The sequence below is a fragment of the Equus asinus genome, chromosome 11, assembly GCF_041296235.1.
Source record: "Equus asinus isolate D_3611 breed Donkey chromosome 11, EquAss-T2T_v2, whole genome shotgun sequence".
In the NCBI taxonomy this organism is placed as follows: domain Eukaryota; kingdom Metazoa; phylum Chordata; class Mammalia; order Perissodactyla; family Equidae; genus Equus; species Equus asinus.
This window is the reverse complement of record NC_091800.1, coordinates 84,384,261-84,408,399: the sequence shown is the minus strand read 5'-3', so window position 1 is coordinate 84,408,399 and position 24,139 is coordinate 84,384,261. Positions and strand designations below refer to the sequence as shown.

At 46.1% G+C, this 24,139-nt stretch overlaps 1 protein-coding gene across 1 annotated transcript in view; it reads right to left on the bottom strand.

The window, feature by feature from the left end:
- Positions 1–24,043, bottom strand: part of CUL4A (cullin 4A) — a 51,969-nt gene extending 27,926 nt beyond the window's left edge. The window contains exons 1-7 of the mRNA XM_044779666.2: positions 23,858–24,043; positions 22,615–22,730; positions 11,751–11,854; positions 5,712–5,781; positions 4,624–4,697; positions 1,605–1,767; positions 587–676 (exon numbers count right to left, since the gene is read on the bottom strand). Coding sequence (XP_044635601.1) covers positions 587–676; positions 1,605–1,767; positions 4,624–4,697; positions 5,712–5,781; positions 11,751–11,854; positions 22,615–22,730; positions 23,858–24,026 — 786 coding nt within the window. The 5' untranslated portion in view covers positions 24,027–24,043. The remainder of the gene's footprint in view (positions 1–586; positions 677–1,604; positions 1,768–4,623; positions 4,698–5,711; positions 5,782–11,750; positions 11,855–22,614; positions 22,731–23,857) is intronic.
- Positions 24,044–24,139: the final 96 nt, after the last annotated feature.

Here is a 24,139-nt window from a genome sequence, read left to right as displayed (position 1 = left end):
GGCGGTTCTGATCTAGTAGTGGCAGCCAGGCCTGGAATCTGACATGCAACTCCCCCAAAACCAGGATGAAGGAACCAATAGTCACGTCCATCCTGTACAGTAACAAGTGACATCTGGGTGACGGCCCCAAGGGGCTTTCTTCAGGACTATGCTCTAATACCTGTGAAACTGGTTATCAAGTGTTTTGGGTTCATGTCACTATTACATGTTTTTCCTGACGCTCACTTGGGTGAATTTTTCAGCGGCTCACACAGATGAAAACTTCTGATCTGTCAGACTTGTCCTCCACGTCTGAGATTTACCTTTATCCTCTTGCTTCTACTTGAGTTCCTTTACATATTTTAGAAGCTATCTTACTGGTTTTATTTGGGGAGGAGGACAATAAAAGAATTTCTAAGTTAAGGGAAAGAAATTAAATCCTTACTCTAATAAGAATGAAGCTCATTACTGAGAATTTCAGCTAGATTGAAGCTTTCAGAAGATTTTCAATAAAATGCATGTGGGAAAAAACAAACCTATAGAAATCACACAAATGCACATCTATAAAAATGAAATAAGGCAATTCAGAAACATTTTGTTATCTCACCTCTCTTTCTTGCATTAATCTTTGGCCTTCTGCAGCATATAAACAATTAGTTTCTTCCAAAAATTTCAGTTCAAATGAATCTTTATACACCTAAAAAATGAGCAGAGTTATTGACGAATTACAGTAAAGCAATCTTTCTTTTGGTAAGGAAGATTGTTGCTGAGTTAATATCTGTGCCAATCTCCCTTTATTTTTTATGTGGGACACCACCACAGCACAGTTTGACAAGCAGTATGTAGGTCCGTGCCCGAGATCTGAAAATGTGAACCCTGGGCCACCAAAGTAGAATGTGTGAACTCAGCCACTATGCCACCAGGCCAGCCCCAAGAAACCTACCTTTAGAAGTACTGATGCACCCCAAATTTTGAGGGAGCATGGCTGCAGTGACCTGCACTGTTAAGCTGTGCATAGCTGCCACTCCTCTGCTGAGGCCCTGGAGGCTGGCTCAACCGACCCCAGCTTAGCTGACTCCAGAGGCTTAGTGGACCTCTGCTTGGTTGACTCCTAGCTGGCTGACCCTGGCCTAGCTAACCCTGCTCAGCCAACCCCGGAGGCTTAGCTGACCTCTGCTCAGCTGACTTTGGTTCAGCTGACTCCTGGCTGGCTGACCTCTACTCGGCTGATCCTGGCCTAGCTGAAGTCTTCTTGGCCAATGCCGGCCCAGCTGACCCTGGAGGATTAGCTGACCCCGGCTTGGTGGACTAAGACAACCCAGCACACCTCACTGCTCCCCTGAAAATGCCAACAGGCCCTAGCCCCCTTTCTATGGAGCACTGGGTCTGTGTTCTAAGGGCTCTTTCCTTTTGCGCCTCCTGGTGTAGTGTTAGCTTAAGAATCATGCCCTTTCTAGGAGTTAAAAAAATCTCCCATATTTTCAACAAAGTTTTGTGTTTTCATTTTTTACACTTAAATCTTTGATACATCCATTTATTTTGTCATAAGTAGTTAGGCAGGGATCCAAGTTTTCCTCATCAACTACTAAAAATTATTGGTACAATTGGAACAGTGAGATATTTACCTGAAGATCAGAGAGCATACTCAGCAGACTTCGCAATAAGCTTCGGTCCACGGCTTCACCACTTCTCTCTCGTTCAATTAACAGCAGAATTCCATCAATAGTTTTACTCTGAACCATTTTATCACTAATAATATGGTTTCTAAATAGTTCTAATCCCATATCCCTGTACAAACAGTAAAAACAAAACTATTATTTTAGTTTCATTTTTCAGAAGTTTCAGGTGAAGCTCCAGCTACACTACGAATACCATCCCCAAACTGTTGCTAATTCTCTAAATGCAGGTGTCAAGAATTCCTACTTTAAATTTTCATTCTGGGCCAGTCTGGTGTGCCCTGTATGTCCTTCCCTCTCAAGGCTGTCTGTTCTCCTGATGTGGTCAGGCAACTGTCACAGGAGGAGTGCTGAGGCCTTACCATGTCAGCGTGTCACTGAAAAGTACACTGATCCTGCAAAAACCTGCGTCTTCAGCCCATGGCTCACACCACTCTTCCTGGGGGCAGGATGAGAGATGCTCAAGGCTCCAGGAACCTCTGCCCTCCCTGCTCCACGGCCCTCCCAGCCCGCCGTGCCCTTCCTGTCCCCTTCTTTGAGCCTTCTTTGGGGCCTGCTGTCCACTGTTCCTCCCTGGCACTCGGTTCTCTCCTGTTTGGTCCTTTCCATTGGAGGAAGGAATTTAAAATGTGACTTTAAGAGTTCATCATACTTCCTTAGCTTGTTGCCTAAGAGATTTAGGAAAATTACTAAATTCAGCTGTCAGTTATTGTCCACAAAAACCACGTGGCAACAGACCCTCCTTGGGTGAAACACCTCTGCAGGTCCCCTAGGTGCCGAACACTGAGAAGGGGGACAAAACTCAGACGCCCGGGCCCCGCCAGGTCTCCTGAACGGGCAGCTCAGGGCAGTGGCAGTGCTGGTGGTAAATGGCGAGCAGCAGTAGTGGTGAGCGCCAGTTGCAAAGAGCAGTCCGCAGGTGAGCACGAATTCTGGGGAGCCCCATCTGTGGTGGAGAACCTGCTCTTTCTACACTGCTCCCTACAGTCACAATGGACCTCTCCTCCTCCCTGGAGGATCCGCAGGCTGTGGTCTTCCATGCACTTCAAAGACAGTAGTTAAGCACAGTGGTCAGCCATGTGGGCTGAAGCCAGCCAGCTGGGTTTGAATCCTGGTCCCAGTCCTTGCTCACTGTGACCCTGGGCAAGGACCTTAACCTCTCTGTGCCTGTCCCTCCTTAACTGTAAATGGGGATCACACGTATTTCTATGCCTGTAAAACAGATCAACGCAGGGCAGAAGGTTCTGGTGCACAGGAAGCACTAACAGTCCACTCTAACGCACCTGCTCTACTGCCACTAGAACCTTCTTCCTAAACTCTAAACCCCAGCTGGAGGCTTCAGTAGCTCCCCAAGACAGCCGTCAGGTCATATCAGCTCCATCTCCCCAACTCTCCCACAAACGGTGCCTTCTGGGCGTGCTGCGTCCTGGTTCCACCGTGGGCAACACTGTGAGCTCCCTGCTTGCCCTCTCACCACCTCTGTTGATCTCAGCTCCCTTACTACTCCCGCCTACTCCGAAGCCTAGCCAGGGCTCTCTTTCCTCGTCCCTCCCTGTGAGCTTCTCGTGCACCTGCACCACAATCTTGGCATACTGGCATGTCCGTTTCTCCTCCTGTTGCAGTGGACTGGGGGGTGGCATTGTTTACATGTTTATAAATTAAGAGTTCAGGCTAGGGAGCCTGACAACCTGGGTAGAACAAGGAATCTGAACTCTCTGTGCCTCAGTTCCTCCATCTATAAAATAGGGACGGTCATAGTCATCCCTTCTAGAGCTGCTCTAAGAATTTAAGTAAATGAGCAGGTGCTGAAGCACTCAGAACAGGGCCTTGCAGAGTAGAAGCTCTGCAATTTGCCGCCAGCATCAGCTTGACCGCCCTTACGCCTCTCTGAGCGAAGGCCGCCTCCCTGTGCAGTGCGAGCCTCCCTGCAGACACACGTGGGCGTCCAGCACGAGATGTGCAGGAGTCAGCGGAGGTCGGAGAAGTGAGAGGAGCAAAGCGGAAAGTGGGATTAAGGAGGGAGTGTCCAAAGCTGCACAGATACTAGGTTATGCGAAATAGAGACAAAGAGCAGTTTCTGTGCTGAAAGGAGAAATCACATCGCCTTGTGCTGGAGCGAATGGATGGTGAGGAAGCTGGAAAAGAAAGAAATTCTCTAAAGAACTTGGGTTTAAAGGTAATGAGTGCACAGCATCACTTCTGAATGGGAGACTGAACTTCTGCATCCAGAGACCAGGAAGGAGGAGGACGAGATCAAGGACGAGCTTTTGTCCAAGGCAGGCAGGCCTTTGGGAGGAGCAGCGGGCAGAGAGGCGAAGGGCATCATTTGGCAAAGGCTGTACAAGTCCATGACTAGGGACTCAGCAATATGGGGGAGGAGTTCCTGATTTAAAATGTCCCCAAAAGATGATTTGGGCTGAGCAGATTGAAACGACAGGCTTCAACGTCCTGAAGGAAACTAGGCCCTGTGCCCTCCGGTGGTCAGCTGGGTTGGGGGGCTTCAGAACCTCAGGGTCACAGTTTCATCAGAGCACTGGAAGGAGCTGTTCTGGGCTCAAATTCCAGCTGTCAGAGAGCACGTCTGAGTCTGCTGGCCTTTCCCTCACAGCAGAGGTGAGCAGTGTGGCATCGGCTCGAGACAGCCCGCAAGTCCAGAGTCCAGTTACAGAAACGTGGCTTCACACAGTACTTCTGTGCTTGCCTCCCGCTGTCACTCAGGGCAGGCTGGGGAACATGCTAGAACTTGCTCCTCCAGGGCATGGCCTGCCTCGGCTCCACCCCATCACCCTCACGGGTGATGGAGACACTCCAGGGCTAAGATCCACCTAGGCCCGGATGTGTGCACTAGAGATTTTGGCTGACATAAAGGACTACAGACACGTCAACAGATTAACTGGCAGAAGACACAAGCCAGGCGTGCAGTCTTAGTCACAGTGGCAGACGCAGCTCTACTGTCTGGGACACTCACCAGATAGAAGGAAGCATGGAATTCTGAAGTACGTAAGTGCGATCCAGAAACAGGAAAATGCTCCTGATCATGATCTGGAAATCAGAAAAGAACTTAACATACTTATGTACCTTACTAACAAAATATTCAAGATTAGGCCTTTTGAAGTGTAACTACGCTAGTTGTCTCAAATCTAACAATAACTGTTTCTTGATGAACAGATGTTTCCCACCAAGACCCTCAAAATTGACTTTTTCCTGAATTTATTCCTTGGCATTTGATCTCCTTTTATCCAGAAAATCTGACTGGAGGGATTTTAAAGCACTAGGCCTGAAGGACACCTTTGAAATTTGGTCACTTCCTGACAGATGTGGTAAATCTCAGAGACTGGGGAGCCGTCCTAAGCTTTTTAAACCACGGGACCTGGTCAGAACAGAGACTCATTCATTCTCTCTTACTTACCTCATTTAGGAAACAAAAGAACCCAGCTACTTAGGAAAGCTGATACTATCTTTTCTCTCAGGTCACACTAAAAACTTACATACATAAAATCAAACTGGAATCAATACATCTATAACAAAGCCTAAGACTGGTTGTCTACTTGTAGAAGTTCTGGAATTTAGGCTTGATTAACAGGCATAAACTAGGATTAGGGAAAGTGAGAGACCCGTTCAGGAATCATGGGAACCATGAGCTGCCTGTCAGGTCGGTTGGAGGGCCAAGCAAGCAGCCACCCCATGCGCAAGAGCACAGTCACCTTCCCCACTTTACTCTTCGGCCCACCTACGCTGGAGCTGGACAGCAGCACTGACCCAAAACAGAACCCCAAACAGAACTTCCCTATGCCAGCTCACGACTGGGCCCACGCCTTCCTCAGGCGGGTGAGGGATGAGGGATGAGGCCAGGCTTGGATTAAAAAGAAAAAGACAGATAGAGTAAAAGAGGGTACAAACTCCCAGCTACTCAAATCTCATTTCTTTCTAGCAAGACCAGAAGCCACGTAAGAGCAGAGACAAAGTGTTAAGTGAGACAGAGACACAGTACTGATGAAGACTCAGGGAGGGCACTACACATAAAACCGACATTAGTAAAAAAGTCAAGCAGCTTACCATTTGTCTGCAATGATCCTGCCAGCATGTGTTAATCTTCTTTAAAAATAAAACACTATCTAATGAGTCTGTGCAGACCTGCTAAGGAAAACTTTAGAAATGTTGGCCAATTTAATTACTGCAATTTTAACCCTTCAATTTCAGCTCTCTTTGACAGAGAATATTACACATCATTTAGTAATCACAACGCTGAAAGACCATAAGCTCAAAAACCATAAATGTGGTTTTTCCCACTTCCATCTCACATCACCTATCTGTAATTAACCCCATCTGCACTCACCTGTCTTTCATCTCGTCTTGCCCCCTTCCGGCCCCCGTATTACTTCGCTGCCAGACTACTTTCAGAGCCCTGGCAGCTGAACCTAACAACGGGGCCATAGGCTCATGGTTCTCTGGTGGCTGGACCAAAGGCCCTACTCCGCAAAGGGCAGCTCTTGACTCGTCCCACACCTGAGCTCCTGGAGACGCTGTCCCAGGGCTGAGGAAGCAGGTCAACTAGCAATAGCTCTGGGGACTGGCAGCCAGAGGAAAACGGCTGAGGTTTAACTTTAGCTTTCAGTCTCAATGAAAACTGACATGAAGGCCCCTTCATGCGCCAAATCAGGAACCCGCACAGGTTGACTCTTAGAACGTGTTTTTAAGAACGGCTCAAAATGCTGTTTACAGGAAAAAGAAACCCAAACACAGGCTCCTAGAGCAAGCCATGGCAAAGTGCCTGAGCACCGCCTTCACAGGTCACACAAGCAGGCGAGTGCTAACTGTCCACACAGTGCTTGCAGTCTGCAGAGCACGTTTCACGTTCGTGCCCACTCAGCCTCCCACAGCACAACGCAGACACCACTCCCTTCGCACAGATGAACAGAGCAGCTTCTTGAGGGGAGACACGGTTCCCCAGGCTTCAGTTCTCTCTTAGCTCTATCCCACTGGACAAGCAATCGACTTCCCTAGGCCTCAGTTTCTCCACAAGTAACAGAACATACCCCTCAGAGTCTTGTGAGGCTTATAGAGAAAATTCTTGGCATGTAGAGAGGAAGAAAAAACACACCAGCCAGTGTGTGACATGTAAAATCAGGCAGGCATTGCAGTCTTCAGTCAGCAGGGATCTCTGACAGAGGGAGGTGTGGCCAGCGGAGGACAGGACACCAGCCAGGACTTTGGGAAGAGGACAGAAGATCAGGAGAGCGGTGGAGGGACTGAGGGCACACATGTGTCCTTGTCATACTAGTAAGAGTAGCTGACCACAATCACAGTGGGTCTGGCCAAACATCTTACTTATTTTCTCTTGAGGCTTTGCTAATAAATTAAAAATAGGCAGTCATAGCAAAGACCTCATAGTTCAATGTTTAACAAGTTATTCTGGAACTCTTTTATAATTACTCAAAAGTATAACGACCCACTGTATTAGAAGCTCATACAAATAGTCTGAAAAAACAAACTAAGCATCAGTCACAAGCACATTCAGACAGGTGCCACAGCACTGGCAACCCAGCAGCTCTGGCCCAGTGCTAGACATGAGGCACTTGACACGTGGCACTTGACACGTGGCAGACACCATGGCAGGTCTCCACAGGCAGTCTGCACTGGCTGTGGGCCGAGCTCTGTTAGAAGGCAAGGTGCACAGGGTTAAACTCACACCAGCCAATCTGACTCCACTGGGCAGCTCAGGCGCTGCAACTGAGCAAGGAAGAGCTCCACCAGCGCAAAGTTTTGTTAGGACGGGAAGGTCCAAGATGAAGGGTTCATTAATGAGACACTTTCCCTTAAATAGCTCTATAAAATCAATATAGATCTTCAATCAAGAACTTTGCCATTTCCCAGGGGAAAAAATATGAAATGGTAAGCTAACACCCCACGGTGTAGCATTTACTAAGCTCCAGACTTCTAAATATCAGCACCAATTCCAGACCCTGAGCTGTAGCAGCAGCCACAAAGCTGTATGAGTAGTCCAGGATGTAAGGCAGACATGCCGAGAGCCTGTCAACAGTGTATTCTTCAGGCAGCTTCTCCAACAACCACCCTTTTTCTAATTCCATAGAAGGGCCAATCCTAGTTAAAGAAATGACACAGTCTACCAAGGTGAGTTAGGCAAGTCTTCAAACAACAAATAAAAATCCAGCAGCAAAATGCTCATAATGTACCACGGAGAAAACTACCTAGATCTGTGATTACAGTAATTAAAAACAACAACAAAAAGACAGTGCTTACACTGGAGTAGAGAAGTGACAGGTCCAATTTTCGCCCACAGGTCATCCTGCTGTTCGAATCTCAGAGAAGAGAGTGGCACTGAGTGGCCCCTGCAGTAGCGGACAGAGCAGACGATAATGATCCCACACCACAGCCCGACTGACACCCCTCACCTAAATCAGATCCCCTTGTTATGCTCGCTAAGAATAACATTTCCTTTCATCACGTTGATCAAAGTTCGCATTTTGGACTATTTAATCACTGCCTCCTCGTAAGCCTGTGGTCTACAAAGCCCACGGAGGCAGGCCTGCCACGCTCAAGGCCGAGCCCAGCACTAACCCAGAGCCAGGCACCAGCCCCACGGTCTGGGCCCCTGTCTAAGGAAGCCACTGGGGACTTGGAGTGCTGTGCGGATGCACAGAGCCAGCCTACTGCCAGAAGCACTCCCTGCACACTGTTTATGAGTGCAGGCAGAGGGTCTTCATAAAGGAGCTACAGCCTGCTGGCATCAGCACAGGCCACGAAGACAGGCTTTGAGGGAGCCATGCGGCTTCATGATTCCCTAGCAGCAAAGGCTTTGGTTTCACACAGGTCCTTCTCTTCTGTGGACTGTGCCGTCTTCAAGTGTGATTCGACCACTGATGCCCCACGCCAGCTCACATTTCTGTGGCTAACCAAAGCTGTGAGGCTGTGAAGCTGAATCAGGGAAAGGAAAAAGTGAGTTCTGTCTATAGTTATTGACAGGTTTGGATTCCAAGGAGAGTTTGGCTTGCCATTTTAGAAGAACTCCTCATGTGCTGAGCCTAGCTACGTGCTTCCTTCCACACTGGGAGGCCTGCATCAGCACAGGCTGCTCTGGGTGGAGGTGTGCATGTGCACGAGTCTCTTGTTTTGGGGAAGGGCATGTCACCGATAGTAGGCAACTTATTTTGAAAGGGCAGATAAGTGCAGAATTTATCAAACACATGAACAGGCAACGGATATGGAAACCTAAGAAAATAACAGCAGATGACTCGATTCCACAGGAGTTTTTTTTCCACCTGGACACCTGATGTGTTTAATCTATGAAAGGCTTCCTGAAGCCTCCCTGAGTTCTTCTTCTCTTGGGCTCAACAGCGGCATGCGATTAATACACAGTAGGTAGCAGTCCTTAAATCTTAAGAGAGGAGAGTTACACCAAATACTGGGATACCCCAGAGGCAAGAGAAATCTGAACTGCTCACCTTGGAATGTTCCTGGCCAGTCAGTGTCTGGGCACCTGCAACAGCACTAACACTGGGCCGTTAAGACCGGGGTAGGTTACATCCCTCTTTCAGCAAAAACGAGCTCTCAGGGCAGGACTGCATCCCTCGTCACCCACTCTGTCCCCAGTGCACAGCACTGCCTCGTTCTCACGTGCCCAGGCAGACCAGTGCTCTTCCTTTACGTCCTAGGAGCTTATCTAAACCTTTTAAACTCTGACCGCATGGTTTCATAAATGCTTATCTTTATGCTTCTGTCAATCCCATTTAATTCAAGTTTATTTTTCCCAGGGCCTAGCACTACACCTGGCACAGAGCAGATACGCAATGTGTGCTGTCTCTGGTCTACTTTTAATCATCATTCTGCCAAAGTGACTTTCCCAAAACACAATCTAATTACATTGTGTTCTTGCTTTAAAAATCGGTAAGGACTCTCAGATGGTCACAGACTCAGGTCCAAACCCTTGACGGTGCACACGAGATTAGAATCCAAGCTGCAAGGTGGCGTTACAGCCCTCAATTCTCCCAACTCTCACAGGTTCTAGTCATGCCAGCCCGCTCCAGGTTTTCACGAACACCCCTTCCACACTCCGCGTTCTGATGCCTCCTTCAGGCTCCAGCTGGCTAGATCCTACTCATCCTTTAAGACAGAATTCAAGTGTCACTTCCTCTGGGAAGCTCTGCCCCAAACGCTTCATGTACTACAGTTCCTGTCCCCGACTCTAAGAGTTTACCATTTTTGAAGTCAAGATGCCTCACATCAATAAGGACACTTAATATGGCAGAATGTCTTTTTCTCTTTCTTCTTTTATGAAAAAATGGTAATTTTTATAATCATGGTTTCATCATAGCATCAAGGAAATACAGTCATTCCCTAGCCTCTATCACAGCACTGTGACTTCTCGGAGAGCAGAAATCAGGCATGGCAATCATTTTTCTATTTTCTAGTACAGCAAACAGAAGGAAGTAATTGCTGAATGAGTGAATTAATGAACACATTCATGTAACCCACAGGGTAAGATTAACTGGCAGGAGGATAATTTGATCAGGTAATCCAAAATTAGTCTTTAAGTAAGCCAGGACAACAACTGGATTATGACAAAGTCATACCAGCTCACCCCTGCCGGTGCCTGTCTTGGGGAGAAAGCTTGGCAATCTGCTGATGACTTCCACCACGCCTGGGTATACGGCTACTTTTCAGATGCCAACATCCTGGGATTGAGTTCCTGGACCCATTAACCCAGACCCTGGGATTCCTGAGCTGTGGCACCAAGGTGCGTGGGGTGCCTCTGTGTGCCTTTAGAGGATGTCTCTCTCTGAGATGTAGTACATACTGGTCAGGTTCCAAAGGACCGGTCACCATTATCCTGAATGACCTCACAGGCTTTAGGATAGAGCCTTGCCAGAAAGTTCTGTAGAGGTGTATTTACAGATGCCAATGCAACATAGCTGGAATTGACTTCACTCACCCTTTTTCGAGGAGCAGAGCGAATACTGTCCTAAACGGAGACCCCCCCCCACTCTGGATCCCCAGGCTTCACTGTCATGGATAATCCAGAACCTCGATACCAGGTGTCAGAGCTTCTGCTGCCCCAAGGGAGACCTCCATGAGCTCTGGATGCTTCCGTTTCTCAAGGTGAGGGTGACAGGGGAGAGAAAGTTCCTTCAGCTAGAAGAAAACTTAGAAACGAGCGGGCTCCAACTACCTAAGTTCACAAATGAAGAAACAGAGGCCTAGAAAAGTGCAGCCACAAGTAGACTGTCTGCAATTCTATAAATCACTTTCTAATTCCCACTCAGTGAGACGTGAGGGTGGCTACAGTAATGAGAGGGGGCTGGGGAACGGGACTGAGGCCAGATGGTCAAGGACTGCCTGCAGGATGCTAAGGATCTAAGCGTTTCCTTGGTAGATGTCTGGTCATAGATGGGGTGGTGGTAGAATTACAAGACGTCCCTGCCCCCATGTACATGCCTATAACTCCCTCCCCTCAGTTGTGAGTAGGGCTGTGAATACAATGGTTTATATCGCTACCTAAGACTCTGTCCTAGCAGACCAGAGAGGAGGATATGCCTGACGGCTCAGAAGAAGCCATAAACACATGTCAGAGAAGGGGCCTCTCGGGGCAGAGAGACCTCAGTCCCCGCACTGAGGGCTGTATTCTGCCAATACCTGGATGAGTCTGGGACACGACCCCAGGCGAGACCACAGACTTAACACAACTGCGAGCTGACCAAAGGGTGTTGGTTTATGTCGCAAAGTTTGTGGGAATTTGTTACACATCATAGAAAAAGTAATAAAGATGGTTTTTACAAGAATAAAGGATAGTGGACCCAAACTTCCAGACATTTTTCAGAACCCTTTCTAAATACTTCAACCAGACCTAATAAATGGACAGTTTCGCTTTAATCAGATCAAAGCAATTTAAATGGTAAAAATTCCACTTAAAAAAATCTATTATATTGGGCTGTCAAACAAATTTAAGGTCTTTGTTCAATAAATAAAAGAGGTTTTGTTTTAATATTAAGAAGACTCATTAGTTCTTCATCCTATTAATGTTCAGTTTCAAAAGATTCAGGTAATGAATAGAAACTTCATGAGCCAAAAAAAGGATATTCTCTAAACTGAAGAATCTGTGCTTGGACATGATCTTCACAGACCTGGCGTAGCTGCTTGTAGAGTGTTGGGGAAACTTTGTGAGAACAAAGATTTTCAACAGCCTAAAAACAAAATAAATAAATGAATTATTTACTATGATACACTATTCTTTAAAGAAACCTACTTGTACATATGGAGACAATGATAACAGACAGGCATCCCCCCATAGCCATGTCATCTACAAATAAATGATTATGTTTAAGTTTGGGGCAATCACCGTCGGAACACTGAACCCCCAGTAAAAGTGTGGTAAAATGGTACGTAACACTAGTTAATATAGAACACAGACTCGATGGCACACCTGCGACAGCCCATGCCACCTGGGATCCCAGGTGGTGTGCCTGCACCATGTCTGAGCATCTCACAGTATTCCATTCTTTTCCTAGCGCAACAGTCTCTAAAACCTGGCTGCAATGCACAAGCTGGTCCCCAGGGCCCTGTTTCTGGATGTTCCGATGCATTCGTCGGAGGTGGGGGCCCCAGGAATATGTGTGTGACTTTACCCTGATGATTATGATGTGAAACTGGGGCAGGAAATGACCGCTCCAGATCCCCAGTGACTACCTTCCAAACAGGCGGGGGAACAACAGGAATCCCAGTTCCCTGCTGCCCATGAGCTGAAGGAAAAAACCCCAAATGCCCAGGAGACACAGGCCAGGTTGAATCGTTTCCTATTATTTCTCTGCAGCCTAGATATGTAATTAAGTTTGTCTTAAATTAATCAAGAAACACATTTTTGAGAAACATCTTCTTAAAATACTTTTATCCATATCAAAGAAATGTTTGTATACTCTTCCCAGTTCTAACAAAATTTCTTTTCAAATCTCACGTACAAAAGCAGCATCTCATTCAATCCAAATATGAAATACTATAAAGAGAAATGTAGTTTTTCTACTGACTAGTTTTAAACCATTAAAAAAAATACTGTGGACATATACAGAATTGGAAACACTTTAGAATCTAAATTTAACTCAAATACTATATTCCCAAAGGAAAAAAGGTAACTTAAATTTTTATAAAGATATTCATTGTAGCAATACTTATAAGTATAAATAGTCTCAATATTTAATATTAGGAGAACTGCTACATATTAACCTAAATTAAATAAATACAGTAATCACTACCATATAAAACACACCCATATTTACAAAGGTCAAAAGAGAACATGGAACAATGACAATAGTTTAAAAATTATAACCTGTTTTCTGGCAAGTTTATTATCAGCATAATAAAAAAATACAACCATTCCCCTACATTTTGTCTTACAATAGAAATTAGGGATTCCCATCTATGTTTTGTTCTTATATCCTTCAATTCCTTTCTCAAACTCTTCAATTCCATCACTTTGTTGTCACATATTTATAATTTAGCCAAAGATCTACTATCCTTTTCTCTCTTAAAAAACCAGGATAACCTCATGACAAAGGCTTTTGCTCCAGTAGTTAATCATTATAAATTTCACAAACATAATTATCACAAAATAAGTTCTAAACAAAATACATGAAGAAAATGCATTTTCTTTGGTAAAAGTCCAGATCAGCTTAGTGGTACATGTCTTTCATAGAACAACCTCTTCTTAGCACCATTTTCTGAATGCTCTAATTCCTAAACACCCTCAAAACAACCTTTTCCCAGTTGTGACACAGTGTCACTGAGGAACTTTATAACCAAGTCTTTCTGGTATATGTCCTATTTGACATATATTTATTATTTTCATGAAGCACTATGAGACTTATTTTGCTTTTAAAGCTGAGAATTTGGGGACTTCTTAAAACAACTAGCCAAACCCTGGGGTAAAGTGGGGTTTGCTGTGGGTGCCTCATCTCTCTGTGCCTTTTGCTGAGTCACTGCTGGCATCTTCAAGTTACAGGCGCCTCGTGACCTCGGAGGACAGAGGTGGCCCCACTCTCACTGTGCCAGCAGGGACCTGGCAGACTGTTCTGCACTGTTACAAGGGTCAGCAGAACACAGGAGTCTCCCTCCCCAAAATAGTTGTGGAGATCTAGTCATATTTTGAGATTTAGAAATGCCTTCTCGAGGGGTATAAAGCGCCTAATCTGACGGGTCCCGTGCTTCACCTTAGTCGGCTGTGGGTTTTCACAGTCAAAAGTCACTGCAGAGAAAAGGGACTTAACTAATCCAGTAATTGGAGATGGGAAAGCAGCAACACCTGGCTTCTACTTGTGTTAGGATAAAGATGTTTTCCTTGTATCAACTTAGCCAAAGGAAAACTGTCCTCATCTGAATTTTCCCCACATTATGGCTGCTCTCTAATCAGGTCTGCCAGGCCACCGCACCTGAGTCTTCAGATGGTTGTCTGAGGACAGACAGGATGGTGTTAAAGCAAACAGACAAGCACGTCAACGTCCAATGCTTGTCTGCTCGTGGTGTCAAACTCTCACCCTCAGGTGCACTCACGCTGCTCAAACAAAATGCTCCCCCAGGCAGGGTGCACCAAACCAGGAAGAGCTACGCAGCATTCCCAAGGCCAGGGTACACCAGTTCTGGAAGATTCTCTCTTCACATAAAGACCTGGAAGGCTAAAGCTGAGATCAGAGAGACAAAGGAGTGAAACATATCCCCCTGTGAGAAATCAGAAAGGAAAACAGCAGGCAAGCACTGAGAGTTATTTATGCAGATGAAGGGGAAAACGGAAAAAAAACAAACAACTCCCCCCACCCCTGGGGGGAGCCATGCCCCTGTCACTATTATCACGAAGAGGCCCTGGACAGGGCATGAGGCTGGGCCCACGCTTGCCTCGGTTAGAGGCTGGCAGCGCTCTTACAGACCCGAGCAGCAGTCCAGGATGGAGGGTTCCCTCAGCGGGGACGGCCTCTCCACAAACAGTCAGCAGTGAGGACGGACCCCTCCCAGCGGCAGGCCTCTTTCCGAGGGCCCAGCCAACGACCCGGGGAGAAGGTGCCAGCAGGGCTCCACCCCGCCAGGCTCCTGCCCGTAAGAAATGAGTGAACTACGGTGCAGAGACTAAGCAGGACCCAAATCCGAGTGAGGGTAAATCACGAGAGGGACGCTTCCTGGGACGAGAGCTTTACAGAAAACCACAGGCAGCCTATGGCTGTATTCACCAACATGGACTGCACAACAGCTTCCCGGTTCCAAATGTTAAAAGTAAGTTACCTAATACAAATGACTAATTTCACTCAGTGATGAATATTGTTGAATTATGAAATACTTTCTATTAGGCCTAATTCATTTGAGTTTGAATGTGTTCCTCTTGGTTTCTGAATATCTTGTGTGTTGAATTCACTCAATTAATCTGTTACTTTCTCAAATTAGTGTCTACTACCTTCTGGGCTTTCTCACGTCTCTAACGGGTCCTAGGCGTCCTACTACTACATCAATACCTTAACTCCACTCCTTTTTCCTCACCAAACGATCACCAGGGAGGAGGACTGCCGAGACGTCACTCCGAGACTTGAGACAAAAGCATGGCTTTTCTCAGAACCATAAGTCCTCTGTGAGGGGTTTGTTTTTGTGCATCAAAACTAGTCTGAGGGGCCGGCCCGGTGGCACAGCAGTTAAGTTCCCACGTTCCGCTTCGGCAGCCCGGGGTTCACTGGTTGGGATCCCAGGTGCGGACGTGGCACTGCTTGGCAAGCCATGCTGTGGGAGGCGTCCCACATAGAAAGTAAAGTAAGATGGGCACGGATATTAGCTCAGGGCCAGCCTTCCTCAGCAAAAAGAGGATGATTGGTGGTGGATCTTAGCTCAGGACTAATCTTCCTCAAAAAAAAAAAACTAGTCTGAAATCAACACTTAGCCTTTCTCCGAAACCCTTTGTGAAAATGTAGTCTCCAATTTTCTGTTGTCTCATTAAGTTGACAAGTAGGACAAAATCATGTAGACATAAGATACACAAGATACACTTTCTTCAGCGAGTAGTGATGACCCGTCTAAACTCAGGTCCTCAAAAACAGACAGAAAAGGGGGCTGGCCCCGTGGCACAGTGGTTGAGTTCGGCGAGCTCTGTTTTGGTGGCCCAGGTTCAAGGGTTCGGATCCCAGGCGTGGACCTCCACCACTCGCCAGTCATGCTGTGGCGGAGACCCACATGTAATGTGGAGGAAGATGGGCACAGATGTTAGCTCAGGGCTAATCTTCCTCAAGCAAATAAAGCGGAAGATTGGCAACAGATGTTAGCTCAGGGCTAATCCTCCTCAGCAAAAAAACAGACAGAAAAGATCAAGACATTCAAAATATTCTCCTCACATCAGACGAGGAAAATGACCACAGGTAGAGCGTGTCTTTAAGACTTCTTCATCACCATACTTTGAATCTCCCTTTTCACCAAACAAAAACAAAGTAATAAGGAGCCACAGGCAGCCGCAGCAGACAGGCTGCAGTGGGTGTCTCCTTCTACCTAGGCCTCCTAAAGGTTCTAGAGCAGTAGAGGACGCCTTCACAGGGAGAGAAGAGACCCTACTTTGGGGAGACATCAATATCAAAACATAAGAGGTTCTCCCTCAAATCATCCTGAAAACTTCCTCAAAACAAAACAAACTTTCAAACTTTGGTGAGAATTGTTACTTTCACATAAGATTCTTTGGCAAAGTATATACGACAAAAACTTAATTTTGAACTACCAGGTCAAATGCGCTGTCTGATTACATTATCAGAGATCAGGATAAAGTGAGCAGTCAACAACTTCAGTGATGTCACTTACTATTTCTACCCCATCTGCTTGCTGAGAACGGGACAGCTTGCTCCAGAGAGATGGACTCAGCCTGCCTGGCACCTCTCTGTGAGTGGCCACGAGCCTGCCCATGCACAGGCCCCTCCAGAAGCCGATCAAATGAACCCCACATGGGCCCTCCGAGGTGTCCGCTGGAATGCATGATGCACTTTTGGGGGTAAGCATCCTAGCCCTCAGGGTCTCAAGACACGCACATGGACACCCGGGGCATCTGGAAACAGTTTATGGTAATATCTGTGGTGACCATTACATGACATATTGCTAGGCAAAAGGTACAGCAAAGTCATTCTACTAAGAAAAATGATGAGCAATTGATATAGACAGTCAAATCTCCAGGAAAGAGGAATAATAAGCCCTGGCTGTAAGATATAGCATTTTATTAATTAAAAACCTATGAGAAATCTTTTCGGACACTATAACTCCTCAGTTGAGGGAAACAATAGAAAGAATAAACAAATGGGACTTCATCAGACTAAAGAGCTTCTTCAAGACAAGGGAAAACAGGATTGAAACAAAAAAACAGCTCACTAATTGGGAAAGAATATTTACAAGCCACTTATCCGACAAACGGTTAATCTCCACAATATACAAAGAACTCACACGGCTTAATAACAAAAAAACAAACAACCCGATCAAAAAATGGGCAGAGGACATGAACAGACATTTCTCCAAAGAAGATATGAGGATGGCCAATAGACACATGAAAAGATGTTCATCATCGCTAATCATCAGGGAAATGCAAATCAAAACTACACTAAGATATCACCTTACACCCGTTAGATTGGCAAAAACATCCAAAACCAAGAGCGACAAATGTTGGAGAGGTTGTGGAGAAAAAGGAACCCTCATACACTGTTGGTGGGAATGCAAACTGGTACAGCCACTATGGAAAACAGGATGGAGATTTCTCAAAAAGTTAAAAATAGAAATACCCTATGACCCAGCCATCCCATTACTGGGTAGCTATCCTAAGAACCTGAAATCAGAAATCCCAAGAGTCCCTTGCATCCCTATGTTCATCCCAGCATTATTTACAATAGCCAAGACGTGGAACCAACCTACATGCCCAGAAACTGATGATTGGATAAAGAAGATATGGTATATATACACAATGGAATACTACTCAGCCATAAAAAAAGACAAAATTGGCCCATTAGCAGCAACGTGGATGGACCTCGAGGGTATTATGTTAAGCGAAATAAGCCAGTCAGAGAAAGACGAACTCTATATGACTCCACTCATAGGTGGAAGTTAACATATTGACAAGGAGATCTGATCGGTGGTTACCAGGGAAAAGGGGGGTGGGGGGAGGGCACAGAGGGGGAAGTGGTGTACCCACAACATGACTAACAATAATGTACAACTGAAATCTCACAAGGTTGTAATCTATCATAACATTATTAAAAAAAAAAATACCTTCAGAGAAAATTATTTACACTTGGATTAAACAATTCAAAAGTCAAAAAAAAAAAAGAAAAAAAAAAACCTATGAGAGTTTAGACACTTGATGGGATTCCTGGTTCTGGTCAAGATGAAGTAAAGGGACTAGACTAACCCTTCTGCCTGAAACAACCAAATAAACACAAAAATATATAAAATAAGAGTTTTCACCAGACTGCACAATGAGCTGTGAAAGACACTGATCTCCGGGAGGCGGGAAACAAATGAGCCCTGACTGCTCAGCTTCCCAAACCAGTTTCCAGGCTCTGGGGCCAGCGCCCTGAGCTGAGGCTCAAGTCTGCAGGATGAACGTCCAGGAAGAGAGACGCAGCCAGAGAGGGGCCAGGAGATGGGCCAGGAGACCTCAAGGGCCCTCAAGTATTCAGCAGAGCTCTGACCAGCACCTATGTGTGAGGAGACTACCAGGGCCAGGGAAAGAGCCACCCAAAACGTTTAGAGGCAACAGTGTCTGGTGCTCACACGGGGCCGGGAATAGCACCTTCCCACCAGTCAGACTGCAAAACCACAGGACGGGGGGCAGAGATTCAGGAAGGTTCTGCCTCAGCAGTGGGCGCAATCTGCCCTGGACAAAACACTCCTCTAGTCTTGCCTAACAAATCATAAAAGCAAGATTCTAAAGATCAAACTGTTTCCAAATAATTTAACTATGTCCAGAACAAAGCTCAAGAATATTTATAGGAATACAAAAATATCTACCATACAAGTCAAAATTCACAATGTCTGACATCCAAAGTTATCAGACACGCAAAGTAGAAAAACACAACCCTCAATGGAGCTGACAGAGATGACAGACCTGGCAGACAAGGAGAGGGAAAGGGCTATTACGACTGTACTCCACATGTTTACAAAGCTAAGGAGAGACAAGGAAGACACTAAAAAGATTCAAACTGAACACCCAGAGAAGAAAACAATGCGTGACGTCAACATACACCAAATGGTAGGAACGGCAGATTAGACACTGCAGATCAGTGAACTTGAAGAAACGGATAATCTGAATAGTTCTACATCTACTAAAGAAATTTGTAGTTTAAAATCTTCCCACAAAGAAAGCCAAGGTGGCTTCACCAGGGAATCCTCTCAAACATTTAAGAAAGAAATAACACCAACTCTATACCAACTCTTCTAGAAAATGAAAAGGAGGCCATGTTTCCAAATCATTCTACGAGGCCAGCATTACTCTGATACCAAAACCAGACAAAGACATTAAAAGAAAAAAAACACAACACACCAATATCTTTTGTCATCATCGATGTAAAAATTAACAAAACGTTAGCAAATTGAATCCAACAATATGTAAAAAAACATGATATATTACAACCAAGAGGATTTATCCCAGCAATATAAGACTGGCTCAATATTTGAAAAATCAATCAATATAATTTAAAAACTAAAAAACAAAAATCAAATGATCACCTCGACAGCCACAGAAGAAACTGTCAAAATTCAACATGTATTTCTGACAAAAAACTCTCAGCAAACTAGGAGTAGAGGAACTTCCTCAACCCTGATAATGGGTATTTTTGAAAAACCCACAGCTAACATAATACTCACTGATGAAAGACTGAAAGCTTTTCCCCTTAAGATCAGGAACAAAACAAGGATGCTTGCCTTTACCACTTCTGTTAGCCACTGTTCTGCAGGTTCTAAACAGTGCAGTGGGGCAAGAGAAGGAAATAAAAGGCACGCAGATTAGAGAGGAAGAAGCAAAAACATCTCTGCCCACAGGCGACGTGACTGCCTATGTAGAAAATCCAACGGGATCTACAAAAAGCTACTAGAAGTAAGCGAGGTTAGCCAGACAGCAGTATACAAAAGCAATGTATAAAAATTATTTGTATTTCTATACACCAGCAAGAATCAGAAATTAAAATCTATACTACCATTTATACTACCATCAAGAAACATGAAGTGTTTAGGGATAAATTTCACTAAAGATGTATAAGACCTGTACACTGGAACTAAACAACACTGCCGAGAGAAATGAGGGAAGACCTAAATGAAGGGAGAGCAGTCCCTTGTCATCAACCAGTAGACTCAGTGCTGTCAAGACGTCAATTCTCCCCACACTGATCTATGATTGGACATAACTCCAATCAAAATCCTAGTAGGCTTTTTTGTAGAAATTGGCAGATTCTAAAATTCATATGCAAATACAAAGGACCTAGAAGACCCAAAACAACTTTGAAACAGGATTAAGTTAGAGGGGCAACACTCCCTGATTTTGAGACTTCTTACACCCACACCCATATGGACAATGACTTCTGACAAAAGAGCAAAGGTAATTCACTGGGGGAAAGGACCGTCTCCTCAACAAACGGCAACATCTGGAGCAACTGGACACCTACAGGAAAAAGACTGAATTTGGATCTGTACCTCACAACATATGCAAAAATTCACTCCAAAGAGATGATAGACCTAAATCCAGAACCTAAGATCCTAAAATGTCTGTAAGGAAATACAAGGGAAAATCTTTACAACCTGACATTAGGCAAAGATTTTTCAGATTGATACTAAAAGCACAACCCATAAAAGACCAAAGTGACACACAGACTTCATTAAAATTTAAAACTTCTGCTCTCTGAAAGACAGAGTTAAGAGAATCAAAAGATGAGCTGTGAACTGGGAGAAAAATATTGGCAAGGCCACTATCCGGTATAGGACTTGTACTCAGAATACATAATAAACTCAAATACTCCACAATAAGAAAATAACCCCATAAAAAATGAGAAAAGATTTGAACACACACTTCGTTAAAGAAGGTATATGGAATGGCAACGGACACATGAAAAGATGCTTACTATCATCAGGGAAATGCAAATTAAAACCACAACATTCCACTAGATACCCACTAGAATAGCTAAAGTTAAAAAGACTGACAACATCAAACATTGGCAAGGACATGAAACAACTAGAACTCTCATCACTGCCAGCAGAGACCCAAAACGGTGTAGCCATTTCTAAAAAGTTAGGAAACATTTGAAATATACACTTTCCTTATGACCCTAGAACCCACTTCTAGATATTGATCCATGAGGAATGAGACTATATATCCACACAAAGACATTTGTTAATGTTCACAGCAGCTTTATTCATAATAACCAAAAACTGGAAACCCAAATGTGTGTTAACTGGTGAAAGGATAACCGATTTGGTACGCATGCTGCCCATACCAGCAACAAAGAAACACACTATCACACAGGGCACACGAGTCTCACCAGCACTCTCCAAAGTGGAAGAAGCCAGACTGAAAAGATTGCAAAATGCCTGGTTCCACGTAGATGAGATTCTAGGAGTGGTGAAGTAGACCAACAGACAGCAAATCAGTGATTGACTGCCAAGGGCTGGGGTCGTGGGGAAGACTGAATGCACAGGGGCCTCAGGGGACTTCCAGGTGATGGAAACATCCTCTATGTTTTTTGTTTTAAACAACGGTTTTAATATTGCTTTTTTTTTTTAAAGAATGGTATTTAACGATCTTTTTTTTTTCTTCTTCTTCTCCCTGAAACCCCCGAGTACACAGCTGTATATTCTAGTTGTGAGTGCCTCCGGTTGTGGCATGTGGGACGCCGCCTCAGCATGGCCTGACGAGTGGTGCCTCGTCGGCGCCCAGGATCCGAACAGGCGAAACCCTGGCCCGGTGAAGCCGAGCGCTCCAACTTAACCACTCGGCCACGGGGCCGGCCCCTCTATATCTTGATTATGGTGGCCATTACACAACTGGATACATTTGTTAAAACTGACTGAAATCCATATTATAGGTAAGTTATACCTCAATACAGTTGATTAAAAAATAGTAAACACACAAACTTAAGACAAAGAAGGGATGTATGTCCATTAAACTGCCAATAGAAGTCTTCTTTGGGTGGTGGGAGTATAGGTGATTTTAATGTTCTTCTTTGTGCTTTTTTGTAGTTTCCAAAATTTTTATAATGTAATCACTTATGCAAACAGAAAAAAAATTTAAGTCTCTTAACAGAAATTGTGATATCATATTGTTACCTAAAAATGTAGATAATATTAATGAATGCTATTCATTAAAAACAAGATATTAGAAAAACCAGTCTGCTGGTAAATGGAATAACCAAACAGTAAAATATACTTGTGAGCATTTTTTTTCATGTTAGAAATGGAGCTTCATTATTTTAAGTTAAATGCAGCAAAATCTGTGTTTTAATTGCAATAATCACACACAAAGAAGGGGGAAAATCTCTTTAACAAGTGAAACCATAATAAGAGTTTCATATATAACCTAATGGAATTGTAATAATAATTTGCTGCATATTTGGTAAATGTTAAGAGTCATGTAGCCTGAAAATAAAATAAAAATCCCACAACCACCAAAAACACTCATTGACTCTGGGGACATGCTGTCATAGGACCCCTACTGTTCTTGTCGGAGGCAGATACTTGGATTTCTATTTTTCTTCATTATTGACTCTGAAACAATACAGGACCACACAATCAGCGTGTGTATCACATTTCACTGGAGTTGGATAATTGTGTTATTTGGACAACGAGGAAAAACCACCAGGTGAGACACAGGATGCTGGCCTTGCCATGTCTTGACATTCTCCCTGCCAAAGAAAGTCTGCATTTATACTGCAACCAGCATTCTAGCGCTCCACTTCCCCCACACGCCGCGGCTCACCTGGTACAGCTCCTCCAGGTTGTATCTGATGGAGGTACTACTTTGTATGGCTTTCACGGCCTCATGAAGCTTCTGCCAGGTGTCCTGAGTGTAGTTATCAGGCAATTTCGGTCTGTCTGTAAATCCAGATAGAGTCAGTGGGGAAAGGCATCCGAGCTAACAGTCAGACATCTTTTAAAAGACATTCTGCTTAAGGGGGCGGGTCTCCCTGGCCGAGGGGGTCAAAGTTCCTCGCTCGGCTTCCGCGGGCCCTCGTCCGATCCCAGGGGCGGACCTACTCCACTCTGAGCCATGCTGTGGAGGCATCCATCCCCCATCCGATAGAGGAAGACTGCCTAGATGTTAGCTCAGGGACGATCTTCCTCAGCAAATCAGGGGGGATAAAGCACTTAAAAGACATAGGCAAGGAACACAGAAATTAGGTTTTCCCAATACAAAGCACTGTATTTATAGATTCCTTGGGTCACAGACTGTACAACCATAACACCTTCGTTTTCTTAAGTACATTTAGTATTGAGACCTAAGATGAATATACAGAGCCAATACACACACCTTAAAGGTTTCTTTTCCTTAATAAGCTGACTTTACAAGCGTATGCACACGGCAGTCAAGGCGCCGGGGGACGTGCAGGCACAAGCGAGGGGGCTCCCGGCGACGGCGGGGGACAGGGGGCAGGGGAGGACGGAGGCCGGCCGACTAATGCCGCGGGGGGGCCCGGGAGGGCGGGAGGGGGACAGGGACGGGGACGCGAGCGGACCGACCCCCACCACCCCACCCCGGGAGGACAGGAGGAGAGGGCAGGAGGACAGGGAGGAGAGATGGGGAGGAGTGCCCGGGAGGAGGGATGGGGAGGAGGGCCGGGAGGGGGACGGGGAGAAGGGATGGGGAGGGCCGGGAGGGAGTACGGAGAGGAGAGATGGGGAGGAGGGCCCGGAGGGGGACGGGGAGAAGGGATGGGGAGTAGGGTTGGGAGGGGGTACGGAGAAGAGGGAGGGGGACAGGGCAGGAGGACAGGAGGGGAGGAGAGCTAGGAGGAGGGATGGGGAGGGGGACAGGGGCGGAAGACAGGAGGAGAGGAAGGCGGGAAGGGGACAGGGCCGGGGACGCGCGAACGGCCGCCCGCGGACCCCCCGGGCGGACAGGAAGGGAGGAGGGGAGGGGAGGGTAGGAGGGCGGGAGGGCACAGGGCCGGGGAGCGCGAACGGTATCCCCGCCGCGCGGCCCAGCGCCGGCCCGCACCCACCTCGGAAGTTCTTGATGACCAGCTTCCTGGAGCCGCCCGGCTTGGCGGCCGCGGCCGCGGAGGCGGAGGCGGAGGCGGCGGCCGCGGCCAGCGCCGCGGGCTTGGTGAGGCCGTTGGTGTGCCCGACCAGCGCCGAGAAGCTGCCCTTCCGCGGGGGCTCGTCGGCCATGGCGCCGCGAGGGGCCCCGCCCGGCCGCCCGCGCTGCCCCGCCGCTCCCGCCGCGGCCCGCCCAACCGCCGCCGCGCCGGCGCCCGCGACCCCGACCGCGACCGCGACCGCGG